This window comes from Oryzias latipes, chromosome 3 (genome assembly GCF_053564925.1).
Source record: "Oryzias latipes strain Hd-rR chromosome 3, Olatipes_Hd-rR_3.1".
Taxonomy (NCBI): Eukaryota; Metazoa; Chordata; class Actinopteri; order Beloniformes; family Adrianichthyidae; genus Oryzias; species Oryzias latipes.
The window spans coordinates 40778885-40805865 of NC_136239.1; the positions used below are offsets into that span (position 1 = coordinate 40778885).

At 46.3% G+C, this 26981-nt stretch overlaps 1 protein-coding gene across 9 annotated transcripts in view; it reads right to left on the bottom strand.

The window, feature by feature from the left end:
* LOC105357636 (uncharacterized) overlaps positions 1-26981 on the bottom strand; it is a 545012-nt gene that overhangs the window by 228571 nt on the left and 289460 nt on the right. For 8 of the 9 annotated variants that reach the window (XM_078944708.1, XM_023953741.2, XM_078944711.1 and 5 more), the window contains 6 exons: positions 11861-12013; positions 11639-11783; positions 11450-11563; positions 1993-2086; positions 1813-1921; positions 1380-1630 (listed from right to left, as the gene is read on the bottom strand). In XM_078944708.1, the coding sequence (XP_078800834.1) occupies positions 1605-1630; positions 1813-1921; positions 1993-2086; positions 11450-11563; positions 11639-11783; positions 11861-12013 (641 nt within the window). In that variant the 3' untranslated portion in view covers positions 1380-1604. Of the gene's footprint in view, positions 1-1379; positions 1631-1812; positions 1922-1992; positions 2087-11449; positions 11564-11638; positions 11784-11860; positions 12014-26981 lie in introns of those variants that run through there. The other variant, XM_078944705.1, reaches the window with a different exon arrangement.

Consider the following 26981-nt stretch of genomic DNA (forward strand, 5'->3'; position numbering starts at 1 on the left):
CAAGGTGGGGTTCAGTGTCTTGCCCAAGGACACTTCGACTCATGGGCGTGCAAGGCGGGAATCGAACCTGCAACCTTACGGTCATGGGACGACCGCCCTACCTCTGCACCACGGCCGCCCCATGCAGCAACAACAAGACTTAGTCTTAGACGCACTTAAAACACGTGGGGAAAATGCAACGATAGACGTGTTTGAGATGAACCAGCACCTCGCCTAGATCATTAACGAGACTAGGCGGGGGTGGGGGGGGGGGAGATGAAGGCGAAGCTGCAGCGAAACTGAAGGAGAACAGGAAGTTGTTGTTCTTAACATTCAATTTAGTTTTATTATGCCTCTCCCCCTTAGTATGATCTGTGATACTATAACTTTTATAATTATTTGAATGTTTTGTAATGGATGTAGCCTTTTTTTAATCAATTGGTATTTTAAATTATTTAATTGATCACTGAACTACAAAAACCCATCAGGACACATGTCCCATAATGCATTGTTTTGTAGTCTGTAGGGCAGCTTTCAGTCAGTGCAGTACTAAATTTCCAGCTGTGTTTGCGTAGGTTGGGGTCTTGCTCCCACCCCTTTCTCGTGATATTTTTGTTTTGATTGACAGGTGATGTAGGAGCAAAAACAAAAATATACGTCGTTTCACACCAGGTGATGTGCGCCGGGTTGCGTCCATCTGGGTGATCTCAAACACGCTTATTGTGCATCTGGGCTGCACCTGTTTGGTGTTGCCAACATGAATTTCCATTATGAATTCCCCTGATGTTTACATGCGTTTAAGTATTGTTTGTAACAGTGAAATGACCGAACGGTTACTACGGTAATCACTTTGTTACTAAGCACTTCTTTATTCTGAATGTATGGTAATATGTTTACTATTTTTACTGTCATCACAGCGATGCTGCTGTCAGTTTACCTTCTTGTTGCATTTTCAAAAGTGCAGAATAAAAAATCATTGTAATTTCTGCATGTATTATTAAAGTATTTATTAGTAATACAGTGGAAATTAGTAGATTTGGTTAGCATGTTGATTTACGGTATGCGCCCCTAAAATGTTCAGTTGGGGGCCACTGTGCTCCTAGAGAAAAAAGTTAGTCTGGAGCCCTGCTTATTTAACCCTTTTAATGAAAGCATATTTCAGACCACAAAGACGACAACAGATGTCATACAGCATTTATTCAAAAGACAGAAAAAAATTAAACATCAGACCAAATGTTTCAGTGAATAATTTCCCAGAAAATGTTTCCTCCTACACCCTGCATGTCTAACACTGGGGATAAGGACGGGATTCTCTCTGATGACTAGAATATTTTCTCATCAGTCTAATTATCCCTCATATCTTTCAGTGTTGACAGCAATTTTAACATGCACACATTTTGGTTTTCTTATATTTCAGTAAAAAAAAACGAAGTTTTTATAAATTGTCCCACAGCCAAAAACAAAAACATATATAAAATAGTAAAAATTGCAACTATAATTGCATTTCTACAAACCAATCAAAGCAAACCCAATCTAAGAATAAAAAAAAACAAAAAATCACAAAACCCAGCATTTCCCCTGAAATAACCCAGGACAGAAGAAGATCTGACATCAGCGGTGGCAGGTTACACTTTTTCTCCATTCTTTACCTCTGAAATTCAAGACAAAACAAATCTTAGTACTTTTTTTGCCATCATATGACAAAGGTGGATAAAGGTGGAAAGATTTCATGTAATCCATGGACACCAGTGAAGATCACAAATCATTGAAGAAAAAAAGGACCCACTCCCTACATTAACATGCCTTGGATAGCACAAGGGTTACATTACTTACGCTCTCTCTTGAGTCGACCCAGCTTGCTTTCCAGCCGATCATTCTTCACACTCATGGATTCACTGGGAACAAACCAGGCTGCTACAGCCTTGAACATCAGCAGAAGATGCTGCACACAAACAAAAAGTTAAACTTCTGGAAGAAAACTACAGCTCTTCCTGCCTTCTGTGTGAGACAAACCTCAAAGGCGATGATGAAGATAAAACGCGCTGCCAGCACCCACCAGTACTGACTTGTCACAGAGTGGTCGTCTGGATTTCTAAAGTCTCTAAAACTGCAGACACAAAACAAAACTTTATCATACAGTGGCCAAAATTCAATTTTTGATTTACCAAGTAGATAAAAACTTTTGCTGGTATATTTATTACTGACATTGTTACATTTGTTAATACAGAAAAACAAAAACTGGACTATTTAATAAAATTACATGTTAAATGCAGAAAGAAAATAAGTCACAATATGATTAAAGAAGATGAAATAAAAGTAGTCATGGAGATAAATTCCTGGATTGGGCTTTGCTTATTTGCTGCTATATATACTTGCATGTGCAGGCGCCATCGATATGCATTGAGTCCATAAAGGACCTATATCATGCTATTGTTATGCGGGTTTGCCGTCCCGCTGTGAGGGGGGGGAGAGAAGCACATGAGATGATCATCAAGACTCTTTGGAACTAATTCAATTTTATTTATGCAGTAGCCCGGTTAGACTTCCGGTTTCCGGGCAATGGAGTAGGAGTGCGTTGCGGGGAGCTCCGAGCCTTTTTTCATATTTTTTCCTGTCAGCCCTCTACAAACTTCACGCACAACGATACCTCCATAGAAGCATCCTCCCCCTCAGCAGTGAAAAGCAATTTCACCTAACAATGACATCCAAGACCGCTAAATCGGCCAAAAAGGAGGAGGCCGGCCTGACGCTCGAGGCCATCACCACGCTGCTGGAGCAACACCGAGAGGCGCTAGCCACTGAGTTTAAGACCTCGTTCAATCTGTTGGACTCAAAGCTGGACCAAACACGCCTCGCGGTGGAGGACCAGGGACAACGTGTTTCATCTCTGGAGCTGGCTTCGGAGGACCTGAGTCAGCGGGTGACTGACCTCGAAGAATCGCTGAACACCCTTCAGGTGGCTAATGCTAAGCTCAAAGCTAAGGTGGCGGACCTGGAGGGACGGAGCAGACGTCAGAACATTCGGATCTTAGGGGTTCCGGAATCGACCGAAAGCGGCTCCCCGTCTAAATTCTTCTCCGACCTGCTTGGGGAGGTGTTCGGAGCAGAGATCTTACCAACCCCGCCAGAAATCGACCGTGCTCACCGCTCCCTGGCAGCAAAGCCGGCACCCGGGCAGCGCCCGCGGCCGGTCATTGTTCGTTTGCACCGCTACCAGACCAAGGAGCTCATCATCAGAGAGGCGCGCAGACGGGGGAAGCTGGAATTCCGGGGGAAACCCATCCGCGTCGTAGAGGACTACAGCCCCGAAGTCGCCGCTCAGCGGGCAGAATACAGGACGGTGATGACTGAGCTTTATAATCGAAGACTCAAACCCGCTCTGCTTTACCCTGCCAGGCTCCGTATCACTTTGCCGAATGGAGACAGAAAATGGATCGGTTCGGTGGATGAGGCAAACGAATACCTCAGCAGCTTCCCCCGATCATCTGGAGCCTCCTAACATGGTATCCAGTCAGCTGAGCTGACTAGGTAACCCCAGTGACTGCCCCTATTCTTACTCATCCCAAGGTAAAGGTATATTTTTGTATGCACAGACTGAAAAATGTTGTGTGTGGACACACTTTTTTTTTTAAATCTCAAAGTTGTTCGAGGAGCTTGAACCTGTTTTTATTTATTTATTTATTTTTTAATTCTTTATTGTTGTCCTTTGTTTACATATTTAATTACATTGTCTCTCGGAGCTCGGATAGGTTGTTAGAAAGGAAGAATAATTAACATTAAAAGTTGGTTTTGAAGAGCTTGATGCTGTATTTTTTAGCAGCTTTCTGGTTTGGGGGGGTATGGGTGGGGGGTGGGGGGGTTTCTGTCAATGCCAAAAACACTAAATCATTGTTTCTGTCACATGTTGGCCACCACCTTTGTTCTCTGGGTTGCCCTGGTTTTTTCTCACAGCTACATGCACCCAACTGTCGACACCATATTTTATATTGCAGACTCACATGGTGAGTTTCATTAATTTTGTAAGCTGGAATGTTAAAGGTTTAAACCACCCATTAAGCGGAGAAAGGTTTTCTCTCACCTCAAACAACTTAAAACAGACATTGCCTTCCTGCAGGAAACGCACATACGTAGTTCAGACACCGAACGTCTCCTAACAGGCTGGAAGGGACAACGTTTCCACTCCTCCTTCCAAGCAAAGGCAAGGGGGGTTTCAATTCTCATTGGCCCTAATATCTCTTTTGATTCTCATAGTGTGATCTCTGACAAATTTGGCAGATATGTTATAGTCACAAGAAAACTGTTTAACAAACAGGTTGTATTTGTGAATGTCTATGCTCCGAACTCTGATGACACTGACTTTTTTAAACAACTGTTTTCACTGTTGCCTGACCTAAACATATTTACTCCTATTATTGGAGGAGACTTTAACTGCTGGCTGGACCCAGTCCTGGACCGCTCCTCTAAAAAAGCCAACACAGTAAGTAGACCAGCTGCTCTCGTCAAAGCCTTTCTGTCAGATTACGGAGTTTGTGACGTTTGGCGTACTCTCCATCCTAAAGATCGCGACTACTCGTTCTTCTCGCAAGTCCACCATACATATACCAGGATTGATTATTTTTTTTATTGATCACCAGCTGTTACCACTGGTACATTCCTGCTCTTACCAGAGCATAATCATCTCAGACCACGCCCCCATTGTTCTGAGTTTGTCCCTGCCAGACATTCCACAAGGCAACCGATGCTGGCGGTTCAACTCAACCCTACTGTCAGATGAGAAATTTGTGCAGCTCATGGAGAAAGAAATAAAGTTTTTTCTTGCCACCAATACCTCCCCTGAGATGTCCAACCTTATTGTCTGGGATGCCCTTAAGGCTTACCTTCGGGGCCAGATCATCTCCTATACTGCTAATCTGAAACGAAAATCTTTAAAAGAACGCACAGATCTGAGCTTTAGAATCAAGGAGATAGATGAACAGTATGCCCAAACCAAGGATTCTAATCTGTTTAGCGAACGAATGGAACTTCAAACTAAACTGAACTTATTCTTAACTCATTCAGTTGAATGCATGCTTTTAAAAGACAAGGCTCAGTTCTATATCCATGGGGAAAAACCAAGCAAGCTGCTAGCCAACCAACTCCGCGGAGCCAGAGCAAAACAGAGCATCCCTGAGATTCGCCTGCCTTGTGGTCGCTTAACATTAGACCATCTACAAATAAACACCGCATTCAGGGACTTTTACTCACAACTTTACACCTCTGAGGCCCAGGATGAGCATGACACATCTGCTAACTTTCTAAACGCACTCAACCTTCCAACGCTGCCACCAGATCTTAGAAAGGCGCTAGATGAGCCCATATCTAACTCCGAAATCGTATCAGCTATTTCTTCTATGCAGTCTGGCAAATCTCCAGGCCCTGATGGCTTTCCAACAGAATTTTTTGCAAAGTTTTCATCCTTGCTTTCCCCACAGTTGTGTCTCGTGCTGTCCAACTCTTTCAGATCAGGGTCTCTCCCCAAATCGTTTACTGAGGCCTGCATCACCCTTATTGCTAAAAAAGACAAAGACCCAGCTGACTGTGCCTCATACAGGCCAATCTCACTCTTAAACACAGACACAAAGATCTTGGCTAAAGTTCTGGCTCGTAGGTTGGAGAATATCCTCCCTATAATCATCTCGAAGGACCAAACAGGTTTCATTAAACACAGGCACCCATACTTTAATATACGCCGGTTACTTGATATAATCTACACCTCTCCTGGGGGGGTCCCTGAGTGCGTTGTATCTCTCGATGCCGAAAAAGCCTTTGACAGAATAAAATTTAACTTCCTCTTTGCAGTACTTGACAGATTTGGCTTTGGTCCCAATTTCTCAGCATGGATCCAACTGTTATACTTATGCCCCACTGCCTCAATCCGCACAAACTCCCAATTATCAAAACCCTTCAATTTACACAGGGGAACTCGCCAGGGGTGCCCTCTGAGCCCTCTGCTCTTTGACTTGGCTATTGAACCGCTTGCTGCAGCACTCCGAGCCTGGGGGGACATACGTGGTATTCAGAGGAGCGGTACAAAACACAAAGTATCATTATATGCTGATGATCTTCTGCTTTTTATTTCGAACCCAGGGACCTCACTGACTTCGGCCTTGTCGGTGCTCACCCAGTTTGGGAAACTGTCTGGTTACAAACTAAATCTCGGCAAAAGTGAGCTCTTCCCCATCAATAGGGAAGCGTCCACTATGGACTATTCAAGCCTGCCCTTTAGAGTAGAAAAACATAAATTCTCATATTTGGGAATATCGATCACAAATAAACATAAAGATCTATTCAGAGAAAACCTCATGACCTTACTGAACCAAACAAAACAAACATTGGCACAGTGGTCACCTTTGTCTATGTCGCTGGTGGGCCGGATCAATTCTATAAAGATGAATATCTTGCCCAAATTTTTATACTTATTTCAGTCCTTGCCAGTTTTTATTCCCGGTTCCTTTTTTAACCAGCTCGACTCAATCCTCTCCGCCTATATCTGGCAGGGAAAACGTCCACGTCTAAGTAAAGTTCATCTGCAGAAAACCAAGTCCACCGGTGGGCTTGCCCTTCCAAATTTTCGACTCTAATACTGGGCTGCAAACTTGCGATGTATGGCATTCTGGCCATTTTACGCCGACCGATCTGACCCCCCTGACTGGGTGGAGCTGGAACTACACTTGAGTGGAAACACCTCTCTTCCTGCTTTGCTGGGTTCTTCCCTCCCTCTCCCCTCCACTACAGATATTTGTAACCCAGTAGTTAAACATTCTTTAAGGATATGGGTTCAGTTTAGGAAGCATTATGGTCTCTGTGACTTCTCACTCTTAAGCCCTATTGCTTCAAATCATCTTTTCATACCTTCCCTTCATGACAGGGGTTTTTAGGAGTGGCACAAGAAGGGCATTAGAATATTTAAGGATCTGTTTTTGGGTAACACTTTGGCCTCATTTGAGCAGCTAAGCAGAACGTTTGGTTTTGTAAAATCAGATTTTTTCAGATACCTGCAAATTAGACAGCATCTTCTCTCTGTCAGGCCTGGCATTGCCACCGTCCCGGACGAAACAGTTGTCGAGACCATCCTTTCATTGAACCCGTCCCACAAAAGACTTATTTCAGTTCTATACAACCGGCTGACAAACCTAAAAACGAATTGTGCGGCCCAGCTTAAAACAGCGTGGGAGGGGGATCTGAACATGTCCATATCTCCAGAAACCTGGAATTTAATGCTGAGACAAGTGAACTCTTCGTCTCTCTGTGCTCGCCACCGTCTAATCCAGTTTAAAGTTTTGCACAGGTCACACATCTCTAAGTCTAAACTATCTCACATGTACCCTAATATCAGTCCCTACTGTGATAAATGTAAAACTGGGGTAGCCACACTTATCCACATGTACTGGTCTTGTCCATCCCTCAGCGGGTTCTGGGTGGCAGTGTTTCAGACTCTATCCTGGATACTCAAAGTCTCGCTGCAGCCAAACCCTCTGACTGCTCTGTTTGGGATCATTGGAGAGGGGGTGATTCTAACCCGAGAAAAACAACAAACTCTGTCTTTTGCCTCTCTCTTGGCTAGACGTGCAGTCCTGGTTAGGTGGAAGGATGCTGCACCCCCGACTCACAAACAATGGTTGGCAGAGATCATGTCTGGTTTGCAGCTCGAGAAGATCAGGTTCTCACTCAACCATAAGAGCAGGAACTTTCAGGAGATGTGGGGCCTTTTTCTGGAGACATTTCAGCAGATTTGGGAACGAGGCAACCAGGGTGCTTTACCGTGTCGAACCTAGACTGGCCTTAAACCCAATTTGTGGTGCCAGTGTGGTACCCAGCTAGAAAGTGGGCAGTGACAGAAGGAGGGGGAGGGTAAGGGTTGTTTCAGTTTGTTTATTTTTATTTCTTGTTCTGTTTTGATGCCGTTGGCTTTATTTTATTATTTTTCTACATTTTATTACTTCTTTTTATGCTTATTCCAATTTTTTATTATTGTTTTTAGTTCTGTCAAGTCCTGCTGTTTACTACTGTGACTTTGCACTATGTATGTCTTTATGTTCTGGAAAAGTCAAATAAAAAGATTTTGAACTTATTTATGCAGTAGCCCAATATTACAACCAGTGAGTTATATCGATAGCGGCGACATGACATGATTCCTTGTGGTAGCAGAGCACACATTTTGGGGAGGGTGGGTCACCGCTGCAACTAAGCATTTTCATTGAAGTTTGAGCTTTAACCCCCTGACTGTTTCTCTTGTTTAACAACAACAAATGATAGCTTTTACATTGAATGGTATGTTATTTATCATATATGTTCATCTTACATCTGGAATGTCTAACATTTATTTGTTGTAAAGGTTGATTAGGGCTCGTAATAATTAGTATAATGTTAATTTATGATTATGACAGTATATTATTACAAAATTATTGGCATTGAAAATTAAGAAAAAGGTTATCCCTTAAACTCACATTTTAAGTAATGTGAGTTTTTTTTCTATTTTTTTTATTGTGCTCACCATAAGCGGCATGGAACCAAAGAAAAATAAAATACATATATATATTGAGGAGAGTTACAAGTACCTTGGAATTCCACAGGCAAATGGCAACCTGGAGCAGGCAACAAGGAAAGCTGCAACAGCTAAATACCTCACACGAGTAAGGCAAGTCCTGGGAAGCCAGCTCAATGGCAAAAATAAGACCCGGGCAATAAACTGCTTCGCACTGCCAGTTATCAGATACCCTGCAGGAATAATAAGATGGCCAAAGGAAGATATACAGACCATGGATGTTAAAACACAAAAGATCCTCACCATGCATGGAGGGGTTCCACCCCAAATCCAGCACCCTGAGACTGTATGCTAGCCGCAAGGAAGGAGGCCGAGGACTAGTGAGCGTGGAACCCACTATCCAGGATGAAACATCCAAGATGCATGAATACATCAAGCTCAAGTCCCCAACTGACAGTGTGCTCAGTGAATGTCTCTGGCAATGGAGAACAGAGGATACAGTGCTGGAGGACAGATCCTCATGGGAGGACAAACCCCTGCATGGGATGTACCACCGGACCATAACTGAAGTGGCTGATATCAAGAAGTCCTACCAATGGCTAGAAAGGGCTGGCCTACAGGACAGCACTGAAGCGCTCATCCTGGCAGCTCAAGAACAAGCCCTGAGCACCAGAGCAATAGAGGCTCAGATCTACCACACCAGACAAGACCCAAGGTGTAGGTCTACCACACCAGACAAGACCCATGGTGTAGGCTGTGCAAAGAGGCGCCTGAAACAATCCAACACATAACTGCAGGGTGTAAGATGCTGGCAGGTAAAGCATACATGGAGCGCCACAACCAAGTGGCTGGAATAATAAACAGGAACATGTGTGCAGAATATGAACTGGAAACCCCAAGGTCAAAATGGGAAACACCTCCGAAGGTGGTAGAGAATGAGAGGGCAAAGATCCTGTGGGACTTCCAGATCCAGACTGATAGGATGGTAATGGCGAACCAACCAGACATTGTAGTGGTGGATAAAGAACAGAGGAAAGCTGTTGTGGTGGATGTGGCAGTGCCAAGCGATGGGAACATCAGGAAGAAGGAACATGAGAAACTGGAGAAATACCAGGGACTCAGAGAAGAACTGGAGAAAGCCTGGAAAGTGAAGGTAACAGTGCCTGTGGTAATTGGAGCACTCGGGGCAGTAACCTCCAAGCTGGAGGAGTGGCTACAACAGATACCTGGAAAGACCTCAGACCTCTCAGTCCAGAAAAGAACAGGAACAGCTAAGATACTGCAGGGACCTCAAGCTCTTAGGCCTCTGGTAGAGGACCCGAGCTTGGAGGAGAAACCACCTGTGGAAGGGTGAGAGGGGCTTTTTTTGTTTTTATTGTATAAAAGCTACTTAAATGCCACCGTAGGCTGGAGATAGCATTGTCATGTGGGCGCAGATGAACTCTCCAAGATGGCGCCGCGCGAGGCCACCGTTGGCCAGGCTTCCCAAACCGGCGTGTCGCATCTATCTATATAACTCGGTGATTACAATAATAGTCATCTCAACTTGTTGAGATGTCATGTCGAACAGCATGTTGTGTTACTAATGGAGGGACTGACTTGAGAGACCATGTTGGGAATGCCACAGCGGTAAATGGAGGAGAACTAGTTGATTTAGGGTCAAGGTAAACTGTGAGTCAGCCCGAAACCCTCACCCAACCCGTTGAGTTTTTGGTATCCGAAACAATATCAGATGAGATACTGTTGTTTTGTTTTTTTAATCAAAACACAGTACCATTGTTGACCTTGGGTTACGGTTAGAGGTAGTATTGATGAAATCTTAACAAACCCATCCCCATAAATTAAGTGTTAGTAGGCTCTGAAATGTTCTCTCTGTTAAATGAAACGAAACATAGATCAATTAAAAAAAAGAAAAACAGGTGCACGCTAATGCAGAGTTGGAGATTGGTCAAATTAATTGGGTAAAAGTAATTTAGCCTACACTGGTCAATACATGCACAAGACAACTACAGCTCACACATGCAACTGAAGCACAGTGTTGGGTAAATTATTTTTAAAGAGAAACTGATTACTAAACTTTAGCTACCAGATGAAATTGTAATTAAATTACTTTACTCCCTAATTTAAAAAGTACTTCACTACTTGTTACTTTACTTTTCACTCACATACAAATTCTCACAGGAATAAAGCTAGCACAAACAAGATACCTTTGTAAAATCCACGAAATAAAAACATAGAGGCTACAGAAGAGCAATCAGATTTTTTAGCACCACCTCATTAATATCACCAGCTGAATATGACAAAAATGTACATCGTATGGTAGCACTACATAGTGTATAGACTGTTTGCTCATTGACAGTAGAGAAGTGGAAAGTAGTTCCTCTTCAGGACAAAACTTGCACTTAACTGAACTGTTTTTTTGTTTTCAACAAATTGAAAGTAATTTGAAAATCTCCAGTTGTCTAATGCCCCTACGTATTCATCAACATCCATATTTCCACTTTCTTCATCTTACTTTGACCAATCTCAAACTTGGCATTAGCTCATTAACATCTATTAATTGTAAATTTAATTATCAAATTTTGAACTGGAACTCTGTTACTGACAAAAGTGTTTAAGTTACAGTAATTTGTTACTCTGTAATTAATTACCCCAACATTGCTTAAAGTCAAGCAAACACATGCCAAGCACATATCACACACTATTTGCACAAAGGTGAGCTGACACCTGTGCTCAGGGGAGTGTCTGTGTTCTGCTGTGGATGATGGAATGTAAAAAGAGGGGGAATGCCCGTTCACCCCCACACCAAGACCCCCGCCGAAGGCGAGGCTGCTGTGGTAGTGAGGGCCCCCCAGACACCTGCGTGGGATAACAGATTGAGAAAATCCGCCTGCCAGGCCACCCAGATTAGGGGCGTAATGACCGCCACAATAGTTCATGTCTTACCTGCACTCAGTCACATTGAAGAAATGTCTTTCCTTCGGACGAACAAAGTCATCTGTTTTGTTGTAATGCAGGTAGGCCGTCGTCAGAGTGCTGTTAATGTAACCACTCATGCAGCTGCAACAACAAAACACATGATGGCATCTCAGAGTCCGTCTGCAGAGGGGACATCAGTCATTTTGAGGGACTTACTGTGTGCCTGTCAAATTTCTGGCGCACGGGCCGTACCCGTAACGGTAGACGAGGCGAGGAATAAAATTAGATGTGACTCCAATAACCAAACCATTGGTAATCACTGCCAATACTCCAATAGCCTCCAGGACATTTGTCCAAACACCTACAGACACAAAACCATTTAACTTTGACAAAGACGACACCAAAACACCTTGAAATAAAAACTGTTGAACAGTTTACCAATGCTGTTGGTCTTTTTTGGAATCAGGAGTTTTTGGAGCCGGACCATCCTGATGGCAGCCAGACGGATTGCACCAACGTTGTTGATCAAAGCCATCAAGGGTGCAAGAGGGAACGCAGCCACAAATAAGGTGGTGAAACTGAACTGAATCACTGCAAAGCAAAACAAGACTCATCAACACAACGCAAAGCAGTTTTTCACATTTTATCATCCGTTACAGGCAAACGTAAAAGGTAAATGGCTCAAAAAGAAAGCTAAAACAGCAGGAAAGTGACTAAATATTATACATAACCCTGCTAAGCAACCGCATAACAACTACTAGGAAGCCTACAAATACAAAATATATTCAAAATATTCCAAAATAAAAAAAGGAAGAAAAAAAAGATTAAATTAAAACCCAAATTTATTCAGTCGAAAGATGCAACAGCAAGTGGAAAAAGCTTAAAACTGAAAGCTTGATCTAAAGAAGTATTAGCAAAGAACAAAACATAATGAAACATTGGTAAAACAAATCAAATACGTGTTAAATATTTAATCAATTGCAAGATGCAATGTGGACAATGCAATTTAGTATTAAATTTTTTCTTTTTCTTCAACTTGTCCTGTCCAACAGCTGGGCAGACAGATGAGAGCTGAGGGCCTTTTGTGTCGGACATATTTTACTTTAACAACATGGGTTATTAATCTTCGAACAAACCAGAGGTCTGTAACCTGAAAAATGAGAATAGCAAAATAATACATTTTAATATAGCTCATATTAATTAAAATTCTATTATGCAATACTAAAACAAGTTATCTGAAAAATAAATACCACAGACGACCAAATGGTCGCATTTTGCAACCAAAATTTGAGTGTGCGTCTGAATTTTACAGTCGCACATGTGCTACCAGTAATTTTGCCTTCCCCACCCTCCGTATTTTTTTATACATTAAACGTGGAAGGGGCACGTCAATGATCGATGAAATAATCAATGAGACGCACACGCCCGCAAATACACACTCGCACACACGCACACACAAGCACACATACTCATGAGACATGAGCACACACTAGCATTTCATTGAGTGATGCCTGTCTGTGAGGCGGCCAATGTGTGTGAGAAGAACAGGGAAGTTGGCAACAGGGAAGCCACTGCAAGTGGCTAAAATGCGTGGAGGGGGAGGGGATTAGAGATAATCCAGCGCGCGTTAACATCTGTGGGAAGGAAACGGAGACAAATATCACAACCTGATATGTGCGTCTGAGCGATGAGCAAGCAAACCAATGACTCGTTCTTCCGACCTGCAGCTAGTGTACCAGTGCCAGAGTCTACAGCAGGGGTCTCAAACTCGAGGGCTATTTGCGGGCCCCAAGATGATATTTTGCGGCCCCCGCCTTAATATGAAAGTTTAATGCGACCCGCCAGTTTGTATGAATGACACTTTCTCAGTGTCGAGCGTGTAGCTGACAAAGCAACCAATCACAGTGGGGTAAATGACTCTTGGGGCCGTGACAATGAGCGGGCTTTAAAGCAGGAGAACATTTACGGCAGGAGACCTGACAGCCCCCTCCCTCCCCGGACCACATTAAGGAGTTCCTTACTTTCCTTTTTAGAACGTATTTATTCGCTCGTAATTTTCTGAATCCATGCAGTCAGTGCTGAACTTTTTTCTGGGCTAACTGAGGGTTACAGTTATGGTTATGGTTACGGTTAGGCGCGTGGCAGTGTATCAACCACGACCAAATGGTTCTCATGCACGGCTGTTACGGCAGCACACAGATATACTGCTCCCGCGGGAGATGGTCAGCTGAGGAGAATAAATGTCCCACACCTACATGCGTGACAGATAACGGGCTTTAACATTAAACACGTGGCGTATAGTTATATAGCGCCTTTCTTCCTACAAGGACAAAGCGCTTTACAGTCACAGACCCATTCACCCAGTCACACACACATTCACACACACAGATTCATACACTGGTTGCGGCTCCGCTGCCAAACACAGGCACCCGCCTACCACCAGAGGCAAGGTGGGGTTCAGTGTCTTGCCCAAGGACACTTCGACTCATGGGCGTGCAAGGCGGGAATCGAACCTGCAACCTTACGGTCATGGGACGACCGCCCTACCTCTGCACCACGGCCGCCCCATGCAGCAACAACAAGACTTAGTCTTAGACGCACTTAAAACACGTGGGGAAAATGCAACGATAGACGTGTTTGAGATGAACCAGCACCTCGCCTAGATCATTAACGAGACTAGGCGGGGGTGGGGGGGGGGGCGAAGAATGAGCGCTGAAGGTAAGAAAGAGAATGAACAACTGCTCACCTGGGCTTAAATAGGACGCTGAGCAGGTGAGTTAATTGACTGAACCGCCCTAGGGGAGTAACCTGTAAAACACTGCTGCGAGTATCTTTTTTCTTTTTTTTTTCTTTTTAACTTGTTCTGTCCAACAGCTGAGCAAACAGATTAGAGCTGAAGGCTTTTTGTGTTGGACAGGTTTTACTATCACAAAAAGAGGTTATATAGCTTCAAGAAACTAGAGTGTAGCTTTGTATTAACCCCATTTTGCTGTATTAGTTTTTATTTATTTGTTACATTTAGTGTGTGTGGGGAGGGAGAGGGGAGAATGTGAGGGGAGGGTGGAAGAGTGTAAAAGGAAGAGGTGAAAAGGTGGGGGATACAAGCACTGATTTGAATTAAGTTATTATTTTAAGCTGTAACAATTCTACCTGATCTGCTGAAAAAACAAATATTACATCAAAGGTGAAAATCTGACACTAAGATAAGCGGAAAAAAAAATTCTGTCCATCAATACAATGTGGGTAAGGAAGAGGGATGAAGCAGACAGGGAGCAGTGTGGCAGTGTGCACGTGCACGTGGGGGTGGGGATACATGCATGCTGCCGACGTGACCCGTGTGTTCATAAGGGGGACCAGATCCTACCCAGCCAGACCAGGAGAGGGGAGGAGAGCCCCCCAGGCCAGGAGCCCCCCGAGCATCCGCACCCAGGCAGCCCGGGAGGAGGGGAGGAGGGGACCGCCCACCCCACCGGCCAGGCACAGAGAGGAACCCCCTACAGGGCCCCCCCCCAGTGCCCAGAGGCACAAGCGAACCCAGTGTCCGGCCCCCAGGCCACAAGACAGGAGCGCTTAGCCGTACCAGGCGGCAGCCATGGGGGCCACCGGGCACCGGACACCGAGACAAGGGCCAGGGACGAAACCCTCTCAGTGCCCTCCCCTCTCTGTGATGGGAAGGGAAAGCCCCAGAGGGTCCCAGCGAGCCAGCCCCCAGATCCGTCCTACCCATGCACTCACGCACACATACTCACAATCATCTGGTTACCCTCCCCACCCCCCGCCGCCACACAGTAACCCCCCCCCCCCCAGCCGGCCGACCCCCAGCGCCGCATGTCCGATCCCCCCCCGCAGCCGACAGGGTTCCCATAAGCCCGGCCGCCCTGAGAAGACCAGGCGGGTGAAGACCGGCCTCCCCTCCCCCCCCCCCCCCGACCCCACCCATGTATGGAGGTGTGGGAGTGCTGTGTGTGTGCTGCAGGTAAAATAGGAGGTCCTCAGTGATGGGGGCCCCACCGCTGCCAAGCCGCAGAGCCCCCCACTCCGGGGTCCCTCTGTGTGTGGTGTGTATTTGCTGTGTGTGTGCTGCTAGCATGCAGTGTGTGTGTCTACAGAGGAAGTTAAAATTGGGGGGGGGGCCAGCGAAAGGTGAGCACGGATGTTTCACTGTGCCCCCCTCCACCAGACCCCCTCCACAAGGCCCTAGATGAATCAGAGTGTCTAATATGCAAGTAAAAAGCGGGGAGGAGGGCGGGTGCCGACGAGGACCCAGAGAGGGGTATCCCCAGTGAGCCCCGCCAGCATACCCCTCCCATCCAGTTCCCGGAGCCCTATGTGCCTGTGTGCAATATTTGTTTGGGTGAGAGCGGGGAGGAGCAGGACTGATGGGCACAACCGGGGGAGAAGGCTCCCCCGAGGGACCGGCCCCCCAGCCGGCTGCGGTAGGCGTCCCCCCCTCCCAGAGCGGCCAGACAGCCAGAAACAGCAAGCCAGCCGCAGTTGGAGGCCAGAGCCTCGTAGCGCCGAGAGACAGCCAGCAAGGAAGGGTCCCGGTGCCAGAACGGAGGGGCAGGGGGTCCAGCCCAACCATTCATACCCTGACCCCCCTAAGGACTAGCACGCCACCCCCCCAGGCCCCCCCCTCCTAAATAAATAAATAAATTAAATAATAATAATAAAATAAATAAATAAACAATAGTAATAACAATAATAGAAATAATAATAATAATAATAATAATAATAATAATAATAATAATAATAATAATAATAATAATGATAATAATGAAATAAACCCACCCAAGTGAACCCCTTAACCCCTGCTGTGACTGCGGCGTCGACCCCCGGGGGGCCAGGCCACGCGCCAATTACCGGCCACGGGCGAAACACCGGCCATGGGCAGACGACCCCAAGCCCCCCAGCCCCCGCCATGGCTACCAGCCACCCAGCACGGCACCCGGCCGCCGTTCCCGGTCAGCCGCACTGCCTATCCCGCGCCCAGAAGGCATCCGCCCAGGAACCCCTGCCAAGTTGCCGGCAGAGTGTGCGCCCCCACCAGAGCCAGAGGCAACCAGAGCCCCGAGCCGGGAGAACGGCAGGCCCGGCAGAGCCCACCCCCCCAAACCCACCCCCGGCCGACCCAACCAGCCAGGACCCGGCCCAACCTATCACCATCCCACCCCTATTAGGTGATGTGACTAATCAGCTGGAGCCAGGGAGAGTCTGAGGCCGACAGGTTTTTTGTGGAGGACATTATCTCTAAACTAATATGCTCTGGCATGAGGTTTCTGTAGTGGTTGATGCTAAGATTATTTTTAGATTTCCAGTTTAGGAGGATAGTTTTCTTTGCGATACATACAGCGGTGAGAACCATATAAGCCTTGTTAGATTCCATGTTGATGTTATTCAGGTCACCTAATAAGCAGCACTGCAGCGAGTATCTGCCCGAAATACGATAAATCGTCATTTCAGTCAGACAACTCTTGCAGTAAGAAATATTTATTTGACATACTTAATTTTCCACATTCTTTAAGTTGGCATTCACATCTTTTCATTTGGCATAAGGCTCCGTTCAATTCCATGAGAAATTTCCCTAAAACTTTCGGGTAACAAAACCCCCAACACTAAAATCACCCAGAAGAAGAAAAATGTGAATGTATAATCAGTGTGTAATAAAATGGGGTGTGTTTTCGGCAGCATTCCATTTGCATTTCATTTCCCAGTATGACTGCTATGTGTGACCCGGCACCATTGACCGTTTGGGCCGCCCCTGTTCGAGTACAGCGCCACGAAGGGAACATGCTAACTAGTGGATCTGCTATGTGTGACCCGGCACCATTGACCGTTGGGCCGCCCCGTTCGAGTACAGCGCCACGAAGGGAACATGCTATCTAGTGGATCTGCTATGTGTGACCCGGCACCATTGACCGTTGGGCCGCCCCGTTCGAGTACAGCGCCACGAAGGGAACATGCTATCTAGTGGATCTGCTATGTGTGACCCGGCACCATTGACCGTAGGGTCGCTTCCGTTAGTGGAAACCACTAGAGGAACATACTATCTGAAAGAGAGAGGGAAATAAATAAAAGGGGAGCCAACGTAAAATTACTCATACCTGATCTTAGAACGTAAGCTCACTTCCGCAAAACGCTGTGCAGAACTATAATTTAAACCGCCAAACAACCCGTATGAGACACTAACTTAACATCCAATCCAAAGCTTCCGATGGCGTATTATGACATGCTTAACAGCCATTCTTCAAACTTCTATTAAACTAAGAACAAGCTTGATGGCCATAAACTTCTTCCATTTTGGCAACTATATATACACGTGCTTAAGTAACATCCTTTATTTCGAAGCTCCCAACGACAGTACAACGAACGAGCTTAATAGCCATAATTTTCTCCATTTGGCATACCAATTATAAGCGCTCAAGGAACATCCATTTATTTGAGGTTCCATCCAAATATTAAGAACGAGTTCAACGCCCATAATTACTGTGTTTTTCAACGCCCATAATTACTATGCTTCATTGGCATACTACACACAAATGAGCTTAAGAACCAAATTCGAGCTCCGCGCATACTATGATACAACTTAGAACAACCTAAATTTTGAGGCTTCCACCTGGCTATAATTTTCTTTTAACATCTATGATCGAAGAATTTACATTCATTCTGCTGTTGACATTGATTGATTAATTCAGTCAGAAGTGTCATTGTAATGCAGAGGAGGTCCACCGCCCCTTCACTGTCAGTGCAGCAATTGGTACGTCGAGCAGTCATCGTTGCAGCACCAGATCATGGAATGCGGGGATGACATCATTTTCTGGAAACGGAGAAGCTGATCGGGGCGTAGGGGTTCGCAGGCTCAGGATGCGATGCATAGATAAAGACAAAGCAGTATTAGTCTTGGCAAGAATATACAAATAACCCAGAAACTGATCAGTTTCAAAATGATTGAGATAAATTAAATAACAGTGCTTTTAAAGAACAAATCTGAGAAAGTGAAATTTAGTAGATAGTTAAGGTAAAGACCCATTGTGGATTTATCGCACCCTAGAAACCACCATAATTACAAATTCCAACAGTGAAATGATAGTGAAATATATAACCTGCACAAAATCTTAACACCAAATTTTTATATACTCCAATGATAAGAAAAGTAACCTTTGACAGTTTCAGAGGGACGCACCTTCAGGAGGCCATCGAGGAGTAGGTGATGGGAAGAGTAGCTGTGGAGATTTTTTAGAAGACTGACTTGTGGACACAAGATTTAACTCTTGAACTAAGCTTGAGAGCGCAAGCGATATATTTCCTACGGTCAGGGTAGAAATTGCTCAAGGTGTTATTTAAACATTAACCAAGTCAACCGATGACACAATACTATCATTCACTATTGAAACAGCCTTAATATAATCTCCAAGGATGAAATAACCGGACGACCCCTTAAAAACCATCAGAGCTGTAGATTCTGGCGGCCGGACAAACACAAACCACTCTTCCCCAAACCAGAAGGCGCAGACTCAGAAGAACAAGTGGAGGGAGCCTGAAGACACGACAGTCATCACAAAACCACTCCAAGCATAGAGAGGGAAAGATCAAACGAAAAACACGAAAATCCAGAACAGGAACACGGGGCCCAGGATCGAACTACCCAGAACAAGAACATAAGATGAACGGATGACCATAGGACCAAAGCCACAGCAAATGTCAGGTGGCCCAATCATTGACAAATCATAGTCAACAAAAAACTGAATAAACGACATGCCGCACAAAAGCTAGAGATGACATAATGGGGAGAGACAAGCATCAATGAACCACCCAGATCCATAGAAGAAAAATAAAACCGGACGGGTGGAGGACCATACATTATAGACAACGTGGAAACCCAGATTCGAAAATAAAGTTTTTCCACAGAGATTCAAAAGACCAGGGATACAGAAGAAAGTTGGCCACCAAGAAATCATCAATAACTCGCAAAATGAAGGGCACCCATCGCCTACAAATATCCAGTACAGAGCTTCTGATTATAAAGTCGATATTATGAGGACTACCACGACAACGGAAAGGTAAACCGACAAATACTTCGAGCGCCAACTGAATGCCAATAGACGCCACTGAGAGGCATAGAGGCAGAACAGTGAGACCATCAGCGATAACAGTCATCCTCAGCCTTATATCGCGTTCGGAGGAAAATTGTGGAGACAGCATGGGGAGCTGAAGAAAATCTATACCAATCCTGAAGGCGCATGGGGAACCAGGCCGCTGATGCCCAGAAGATGAACTGCGAGGCGATAACAGGTCCAGATCAAGTCACGTCAACCTGAACACTTCCCAGGGGCCACCCTCAGTGGCGGCTTTGAAAACGATGCCCCGGAAGAATCCATCACATAGCCCCCACAAACCTCCAAACCAAACCATAGAGAGAACAACAAATTAACTCCCCAGCCGAGAAAACAAGGCCGCGGCGAGACTGACACTCACCAATGCGGCCGACGCAAGTCCTTGAAGCCAGGGCAGGACCCACTGGGGTACACAGAGCAGGGAAAAACAGGCGGAGCAGAAACAGATGCAGAGCGTGCGGGGGCAGTGAACGAGGATCGCTGAGTGAATAAAATGAGCCATAAACGCTGCATAAGAGAGACCAATCACAGGGAAAATGTCCACAGAGCAGAGACGGGTCCAAGAGACACTGATTCACATTCTTTTTTTTTTTTTTTTTTTTTTTTTTTTTTTTTTTTTTTTAACTTGTCCTGTCCAACAGCTAGGCAGACAGATGAGAGCTGAGGGCCTCTTGGGTTGGACATATTTTACTTTAACAAGAGGGGTTATTAATCTTCAGACAAACCAAAGGTATGTCTGAATAAACCCCTTTTGTAATTGAGGCCAAACTTTATTAATTTCAAACATGTCTGAAAATCTTTGGTGTTGGACCGGACGGAAAAGGAAAGAGGGGAAGAAGAAAGAGGGACGTTAGAGAGAGGGGGGGTAGGGGGTGATAATAGGAGGGGAAGGGGGATAAGACCATGAAGCAGCATAAAGCAACAAGTTTACTGGTTGTTAATCATTATGGTAAGGTTCAAATGTAAAAAAAAAACAAAAAAAAAGGGCGGAGCCTGTCCACACACACACTCAAATGTTATAAACACACTTGTTAGTTGCAAAAATGTCCACCTGTCGACATGTACACAAAACAGATAGTGTTCACACGCATACTTATGCCTTAAAACCAACTAGTGTGAAATATTTCAGTCATTCAGTCTGTTGAGCTGACACCTGTGCTCAGGTGAGTGTTTATGTTCTTCTAAAATGGATGGTGGAACGTGAAAAGAAGGAGGGAGAGTGCCCAGCCATCCCCACCCCAAGACCCCCACTGCACCAGCAGCGGCAGCCGGACTCCCCCCAACACCACACGGGAACCGGCAGGGAACAACCGCCGCCCGGGCGACCAAGCCCGCCACCCAGGCCAGGGCCAGCAGGGCCGCCGCAAGGCCCCCAGAGCCAGAGAGCAGGGAGGCACGGAGGGAAAGAGGGCGCCGCCCCAGCCCAACCAGGAGAGCAGCCCCCCCGCCGCGCCGGGAGAACCCAACGCAGGGCCCCACCGGAGAAGGACGCCCACAGCCCCAGACGAGCACCCCACCACCACCCAGGAGTTCCGGGCATCCCCCCGCCCCAACCCCAGGTACGGGCCAGGACCCCCCAAGGGAGACCCACTCCGCACTCCAGGCAGCCATCCGCCCGGCCAACGGTTGGTCCAGGGAGGAGCGAGGCAGGGGCCCGCCGCCCCCGCCCAGGAGGGGGGAACCCCGGGGAAAAAAGAGGGCCCACAAGGGGTGTTGTAAATATGGCCCGACCAGGCTCGGCCACAGTTGGAAATTTGGCGGGGCCCAGCACTCAGGAGCAAGGACCAGAACCCACCCCCCAGGGACACGAACACCCCCGGCTCAGATGTAATGTGAACCCCCCCACCGCGCGGAGAGAGCACCGCCGGGCCCAGGAAGCCAGCACCCCGGGGACACAGCCGCCGTTGCAAAGGGGCCCGTACCCCCCACCAGGGAAGAGGCAGGGGACAGATGGTCCTAGGTCCCACCTTCCTTGCAAAATGTGTGTGCGTGTATGTGTGTTTGAGAGAGTGTGTGTGTGCATGTGTGTGTGTTTATGTTGGGATGTATATATTGAGGGGGGAGGGGTGTGTGTACTAAGGGGGGTGCGGTTAAAATTGGCGGGTAGGGCACTAAGGGGACGTCTCCTGATTACTCACAGTGACGTCCCCTCACCCTCCCCACCAAGGGGCCCTAAATGTCTAAGGTGCGGTTAAAATTGGCGGGTAGGGTGCTAGGAGGACATCCGCTGCTTGCTGGCAGTGATGTCCAAGCACCCCCCCTACCAAGGGCCCTACATGTCTAAGGTGCAAATAAAACCGAAAGAGGGGGGGCCCACTCCATACGGCAACCACAGGAGGGGGGTCACTGCCTAGTGAACCCCCCCCCCCCAAGGCTCATCGCAGGCTAAGCCCCCCACCCCCTCACCCTATTATGAGGTTATATGAGGAAGGGGGTAAGTTGGGGACAGATGATAGACTGTCCCCCGGTGGTCAAACAGCCGTCCCCCGCCCCCCCCCCCCCAGCAAGGGGGCCAGGCCCACCCAGCCCCGGGGCCCCACCCCCGGAGGCGCAGACACCCCAGGCCCAGCACCACCACCCCCACACAGAGAGAGGGGAGCCAGAAAGCGCCGGCCCCCCCCGGAGCAAGCCCAGGCCCCCACCCCCAAACGCCGGCCCTAGAAGAGCTCTGGTCAGGCCTCGACGGGACCGAGGCAGCCAACCGGCCGGGGAAACCGCCGATGGCCTCAGCGGAGACCCCGACCCGTCAACCCCCCCTGCCCCGTACCAATAGGGCCCCCCCCCTCCCCCAGAATGCCCCCCCACAGGACAGGGCCGACAAGACCCCCACCCCACCCCACCCCCAGACCCCGCAGCCGAAGCGGATGACACCCAGAGCGACCGGGGGCCCCAAGAGGGTTGTCCCGTCCCGCCCCAGAGCCAGGGAAGGGCCGATCCCAGCCCCAGGTGTAGACGGGAAGCCCATCCAGCGCCGCTGGGCCCCCCCCCCCGAGCAGCGCCCCCCGCCAACCCCCCCCAGCACAGGCAAAGGGACCACCCCCCCAAGCCAAGCCAGACCACCACCCCACCCCCCCACCACGCACCCCCACACCCAAGCCCAGAGGACCACGCAGCGCCCCAGGCCGCCCCACCCAGGCGCCGGACCCGACCCCCCGACCAACGGAGCCCCCACCACCCCCGGCCAGGCACCGGAGGCCCCGACCCCCACCCCGGCCCACGGCAGAAGGGCAAGGAGCAGCGACGACCATGCCCCCCCCACCCCCTAAGTCACGGAGTTAGCTATGGGAGACCAGAGAGACCGAATTCTTTCAAAGTTACTTGAACTTTGGGCTGACATTTTTTCCAAGCTGATATGATCAAGCAGCAGATTTCTGTGTTGACTTATATTTATATTTTTTTTGCTTTTCCAATTTATTAAAATAGTTTTTTTAGCAATGCAAAGAGTTATGAAAATGATAGAGCCTAATCCTCCTTCTACATCGATGGCACTCATGTCACCAAGCACACAAAGTGACGGTGAAGCTGTGATTGAAACCTTAAGCCAGACTGATAGATCGGCACATACCTGCTGCCAGAGAGCCTGGACAGGCGTGCAGAACCATAGTGCATGCATGTAATTGTCGGGTAGATTACTGTCACAGTGCTGACAAATGTCTGAGTTACTGAGACCCATCTTGAACATCCTCTGTCCAGTGTAGTAAATTCTGTGAAGAGTTTTGAAATGGATTAGCTGCAGATTTGGATTTTTTGTCATTTTAAAGGTGTTTAGACAAAGTTCTGACCAAAAACTTTCATCTGTGCTGATGCTCAAATCCGCATCCCATTTTGTTGTCGGAAGTGAAATATTGTTATCTAAATTGCATAAAAGTTTGTATATTTTGGAGAGAGTTTTATTCATTGAGAAATTGATCAGAGTGGTAACTACATCTGGTAGCTTTAAATCGTTGTCTCTGTATTTAAACTTTTTAGTAATAATTGATTTAAGTTGCTGATATTCCAAGAAGTTATATATTCCATGTTTGTCTTGAAGTTCCTGGGGAGTTATGAATCTTCTATCAATAATTATGTGCTCTAGTTGTTTTATGCCCCCTGCTTGCCAAGCTGGGAAGTGGATAATTTTTTTGTTTATGAGGATGTCTGGGTTGTTCCAGATGGGTGTCATTTTGCACGGTTGAATTGATGATTTTGATATTTTGAGAAATTCCCACCAGGCTGTTAAAGTGGCATTTATATTAATACTTTTGAAACAATCCTGTTTTTTAACTATTTGACTAATAAATGGAAGATCTGACAGGTTGATCTTTCCACATAACGCCTGTTCCAAGTCTAACCATGAGTTGGTTTCTGGATTATTTTTTAACCATTTTAAGATGTATTGTAATCTATTTGCAAGAAAGTAATTGTGGAAGTTAGGTAATTCTAATCCTCCACAGCTTTTTGCAGATTTTAAAGTTGATTCACATTCTGACTAACCAGCAGCTACAACAACCAAGAAAACAAACAGAAGAACCGCCATAATAATAATAAAGCCAGCATCAAATTAAAGATAAGATTTACACACAGCTCCCAAAGAACAAAACAGCAACAGAAAACAAATGCTAAAAGCCACAACAAATTCAGCCAGCATGAGAAACCTGTTTAAACGAGGACCGCCAGCCTTCACAACCACAGAAAAGACCCCACAACCCCTGAAACGACAACCAGACGACGCAGAACCACGCAGCAGAAAAGGAATCAGAAGTGCATCGAGAAGGACCATGAGACAAAACTACAATTCCCAGAGTCCTTAGGGGCGTGACGTCACCGAAGTAAACAGGAAGCAAGAACGCAGCCTTAGAAAACTACACGGGAAAAGAACCGCATGCCGCTCACCGTAGAAATTCGGCTGACCACGGCAGACGAGAAGACCCGGACTGCTCCTGATCGGGGGGCACGGACATCCCGAACATCGCGGAAAGCACACCCCCTGCAGATGCACGCGACCGCGGCGAAACGAACGCGCTGTGCGTCGTCAGCCGCCCGCCGATCACCGCAAAAGGAGAGCAGACGCGGCGAAACGAAAACCCCACATCAGAAAAATGGGGATCATCCATCCGAAGGACGGGGGGAACACAGCAGACGCCGAAAGAGAAGGAGACTGTAAAACACTGCAGCGAGTATCTGCCCGAAATACGATAAATCGTCATTTTAAAGAATTAAAGACGCAGTGACCAGAGGCGAGTCTCGTGTGTCGAGTCTCCCCTCCTCATTGTACATTGGCGACCGAACTGAACCTGTTACACGAGCAGCAGGAGAACATGTCTCCAGCTCTCACGGCGGCTGTCGGTTGGTGTGAGCTTTTCAATGCAAAATTCCGCTCAGTCCTTAGAAACAGTTAAAATGATCACGTCAATTTGTGTTTCCGGTCGTGTCCCGACAAAATAAAGGCTGATGTTATTCCCACATATTTACGTGCAGCCAAGCTGCAGATTGCAGCTTTTCCCGCATGGATTCATGTTCATCCAGGCTAAATGTTGTTAGCGCCTGTTAGCCTTCACCTAATTATACTTCCGGCTTCATTCTGCCACAAAAAAGCACTGACCACACAGATTAAAAATAAAATGATGAGCGAACAGGCGCTTCATAATAACCATAACATAACAATAATAAACGTACGTTTTGAAGAAATGTATGCTTACTGTTTTAATCTTTTATTACATAACTATTACATTTGACGTATTAATGTTTAATTTTATGCAGTCTAATATTGCTGCCTGACCTTTTCACCCAGAGACTCAGAAGTGTTACAGCAGAAATTGTATGCAGCACAAAAACAGAAAGCCACAGCACAGCCTGACAGGAAGTGGAGCCTCGTCTGCAGACAGAACTCAGATGTACATCATGCAGGTGTGAGGACATTTCGAGATGCAAAGCAGAAGTCAACGAAAGGCCACGGGTTTCTGACACCCACACACTCAACAAGTGTGAAAAGCTACAGACTCGAACCAGTTGAAACCAGCAAGAGGTCAACATGTTCTTCTCCAAAAACAGGAACTCTACACTAAAAAAGCACTATGCCAAATTGAAGCCAGGGGATTGGTGGCTGCATCACAGGAAGACAACTCAGCAGCACACACCACTATAAAGACTTCTCCGTGTAGGAAGTCCACGCGTTTTTTCCTCTTCTCTGCGGGGGCCCTGTTCTCAGCTGTACTTCTGTGTTTTCTCTTGCTACTGTCTTAGAACTATTGTATCAGGGAATAAACTTTGTTAATCTTTATCCGATTGAGTAAATGGTCATTTCTCCCTACCGACTTATTGAACACGCTGAGGAAAACCTGCAAAGCGGACAGGTCTTTTTCCTTCAACTTGGTGAGTCGAGGGAGGATGGGCTGGATTATTGAGGTGAATATTACGAGTTTTCTTGAGTTTTGTGAAGAATATTACGAGTTTTCTTGAGTTTATGAAAAATATTACGAGTTTTCCTGACTTTTGTGAAGAATATTACGAGTTTTCCTGACTTTTGTGAAGAATATTACGAGTTTTCTTGAGTTTATGAAGAATATTACGAGTTTTCCTGACTTTTGTAAAGGATATTAAAAGTTTTACTGAGACTTTCGGCGTAAAGTCTGGGATATTTTTCCACGCGCTCGTTTTCTCCTGAGGCCTCACAATCAGTATGTAAGCAGGACCTTCTATGAATTCTGCATATTGAATATAATCAAATCAAAGGAGAATACTGGGTGAGTGGAATTCTGAAGCCCCAGAAGTTTTATGGAGTCAGAAATGGAATAAGGAAGTGAATACAAGAATTGTGCACAAATAGTATATATGAGGATTTGTAAGTTCACCGGTTGTGAACAAAAGGTTTATGGAATAAGGAAATAAATACGAGGATTATGACTGTCCCTCTGCAACATGACGATGTGCAGACACAGTATATATGAGGATTTGTAAGTTCACCTGTTGTGAACAGAAGGTTTGCGTCTGTTCAGCCTGGGTCACCACAGAAGGTGAACGAAAAACAGTATTACATAGGAACTAATTTTTGCGCGGTAGGAATTTTCGGAAGCACCAATGAGGCGGCATCCTCTATAAATTATTTTTTTTAGAAGGGACAGTGACCAGTCTTAATAACCGTCTAAAAAACGTACTATGGTTTTAGGTTCTTGGCTTTTGTGTTCTGCTTATTTGTGTTCTGTACTGTTTTACATTGAGATAACATTCCTGTTTTATTTTGTAGTATATCCTGTTTTGTTGTTTTATTTTGTAGTATATCCTTTTTTGTTGTTTTAAGTTTTATCTTTCCCCGTCACTCCTGAATGTCTCCATCTGTGTCTTCCTGCCTTGTATGTATTTGAGTCTTGTTTTTCCCTTTATCCTGCGCTGGTCCAAAGTTTGTTATTTTGATGTTCCTGTGCAGCCCATGTTCAGAGTATGCTGTGTTTTTGAGTTTCAAGTCTTGT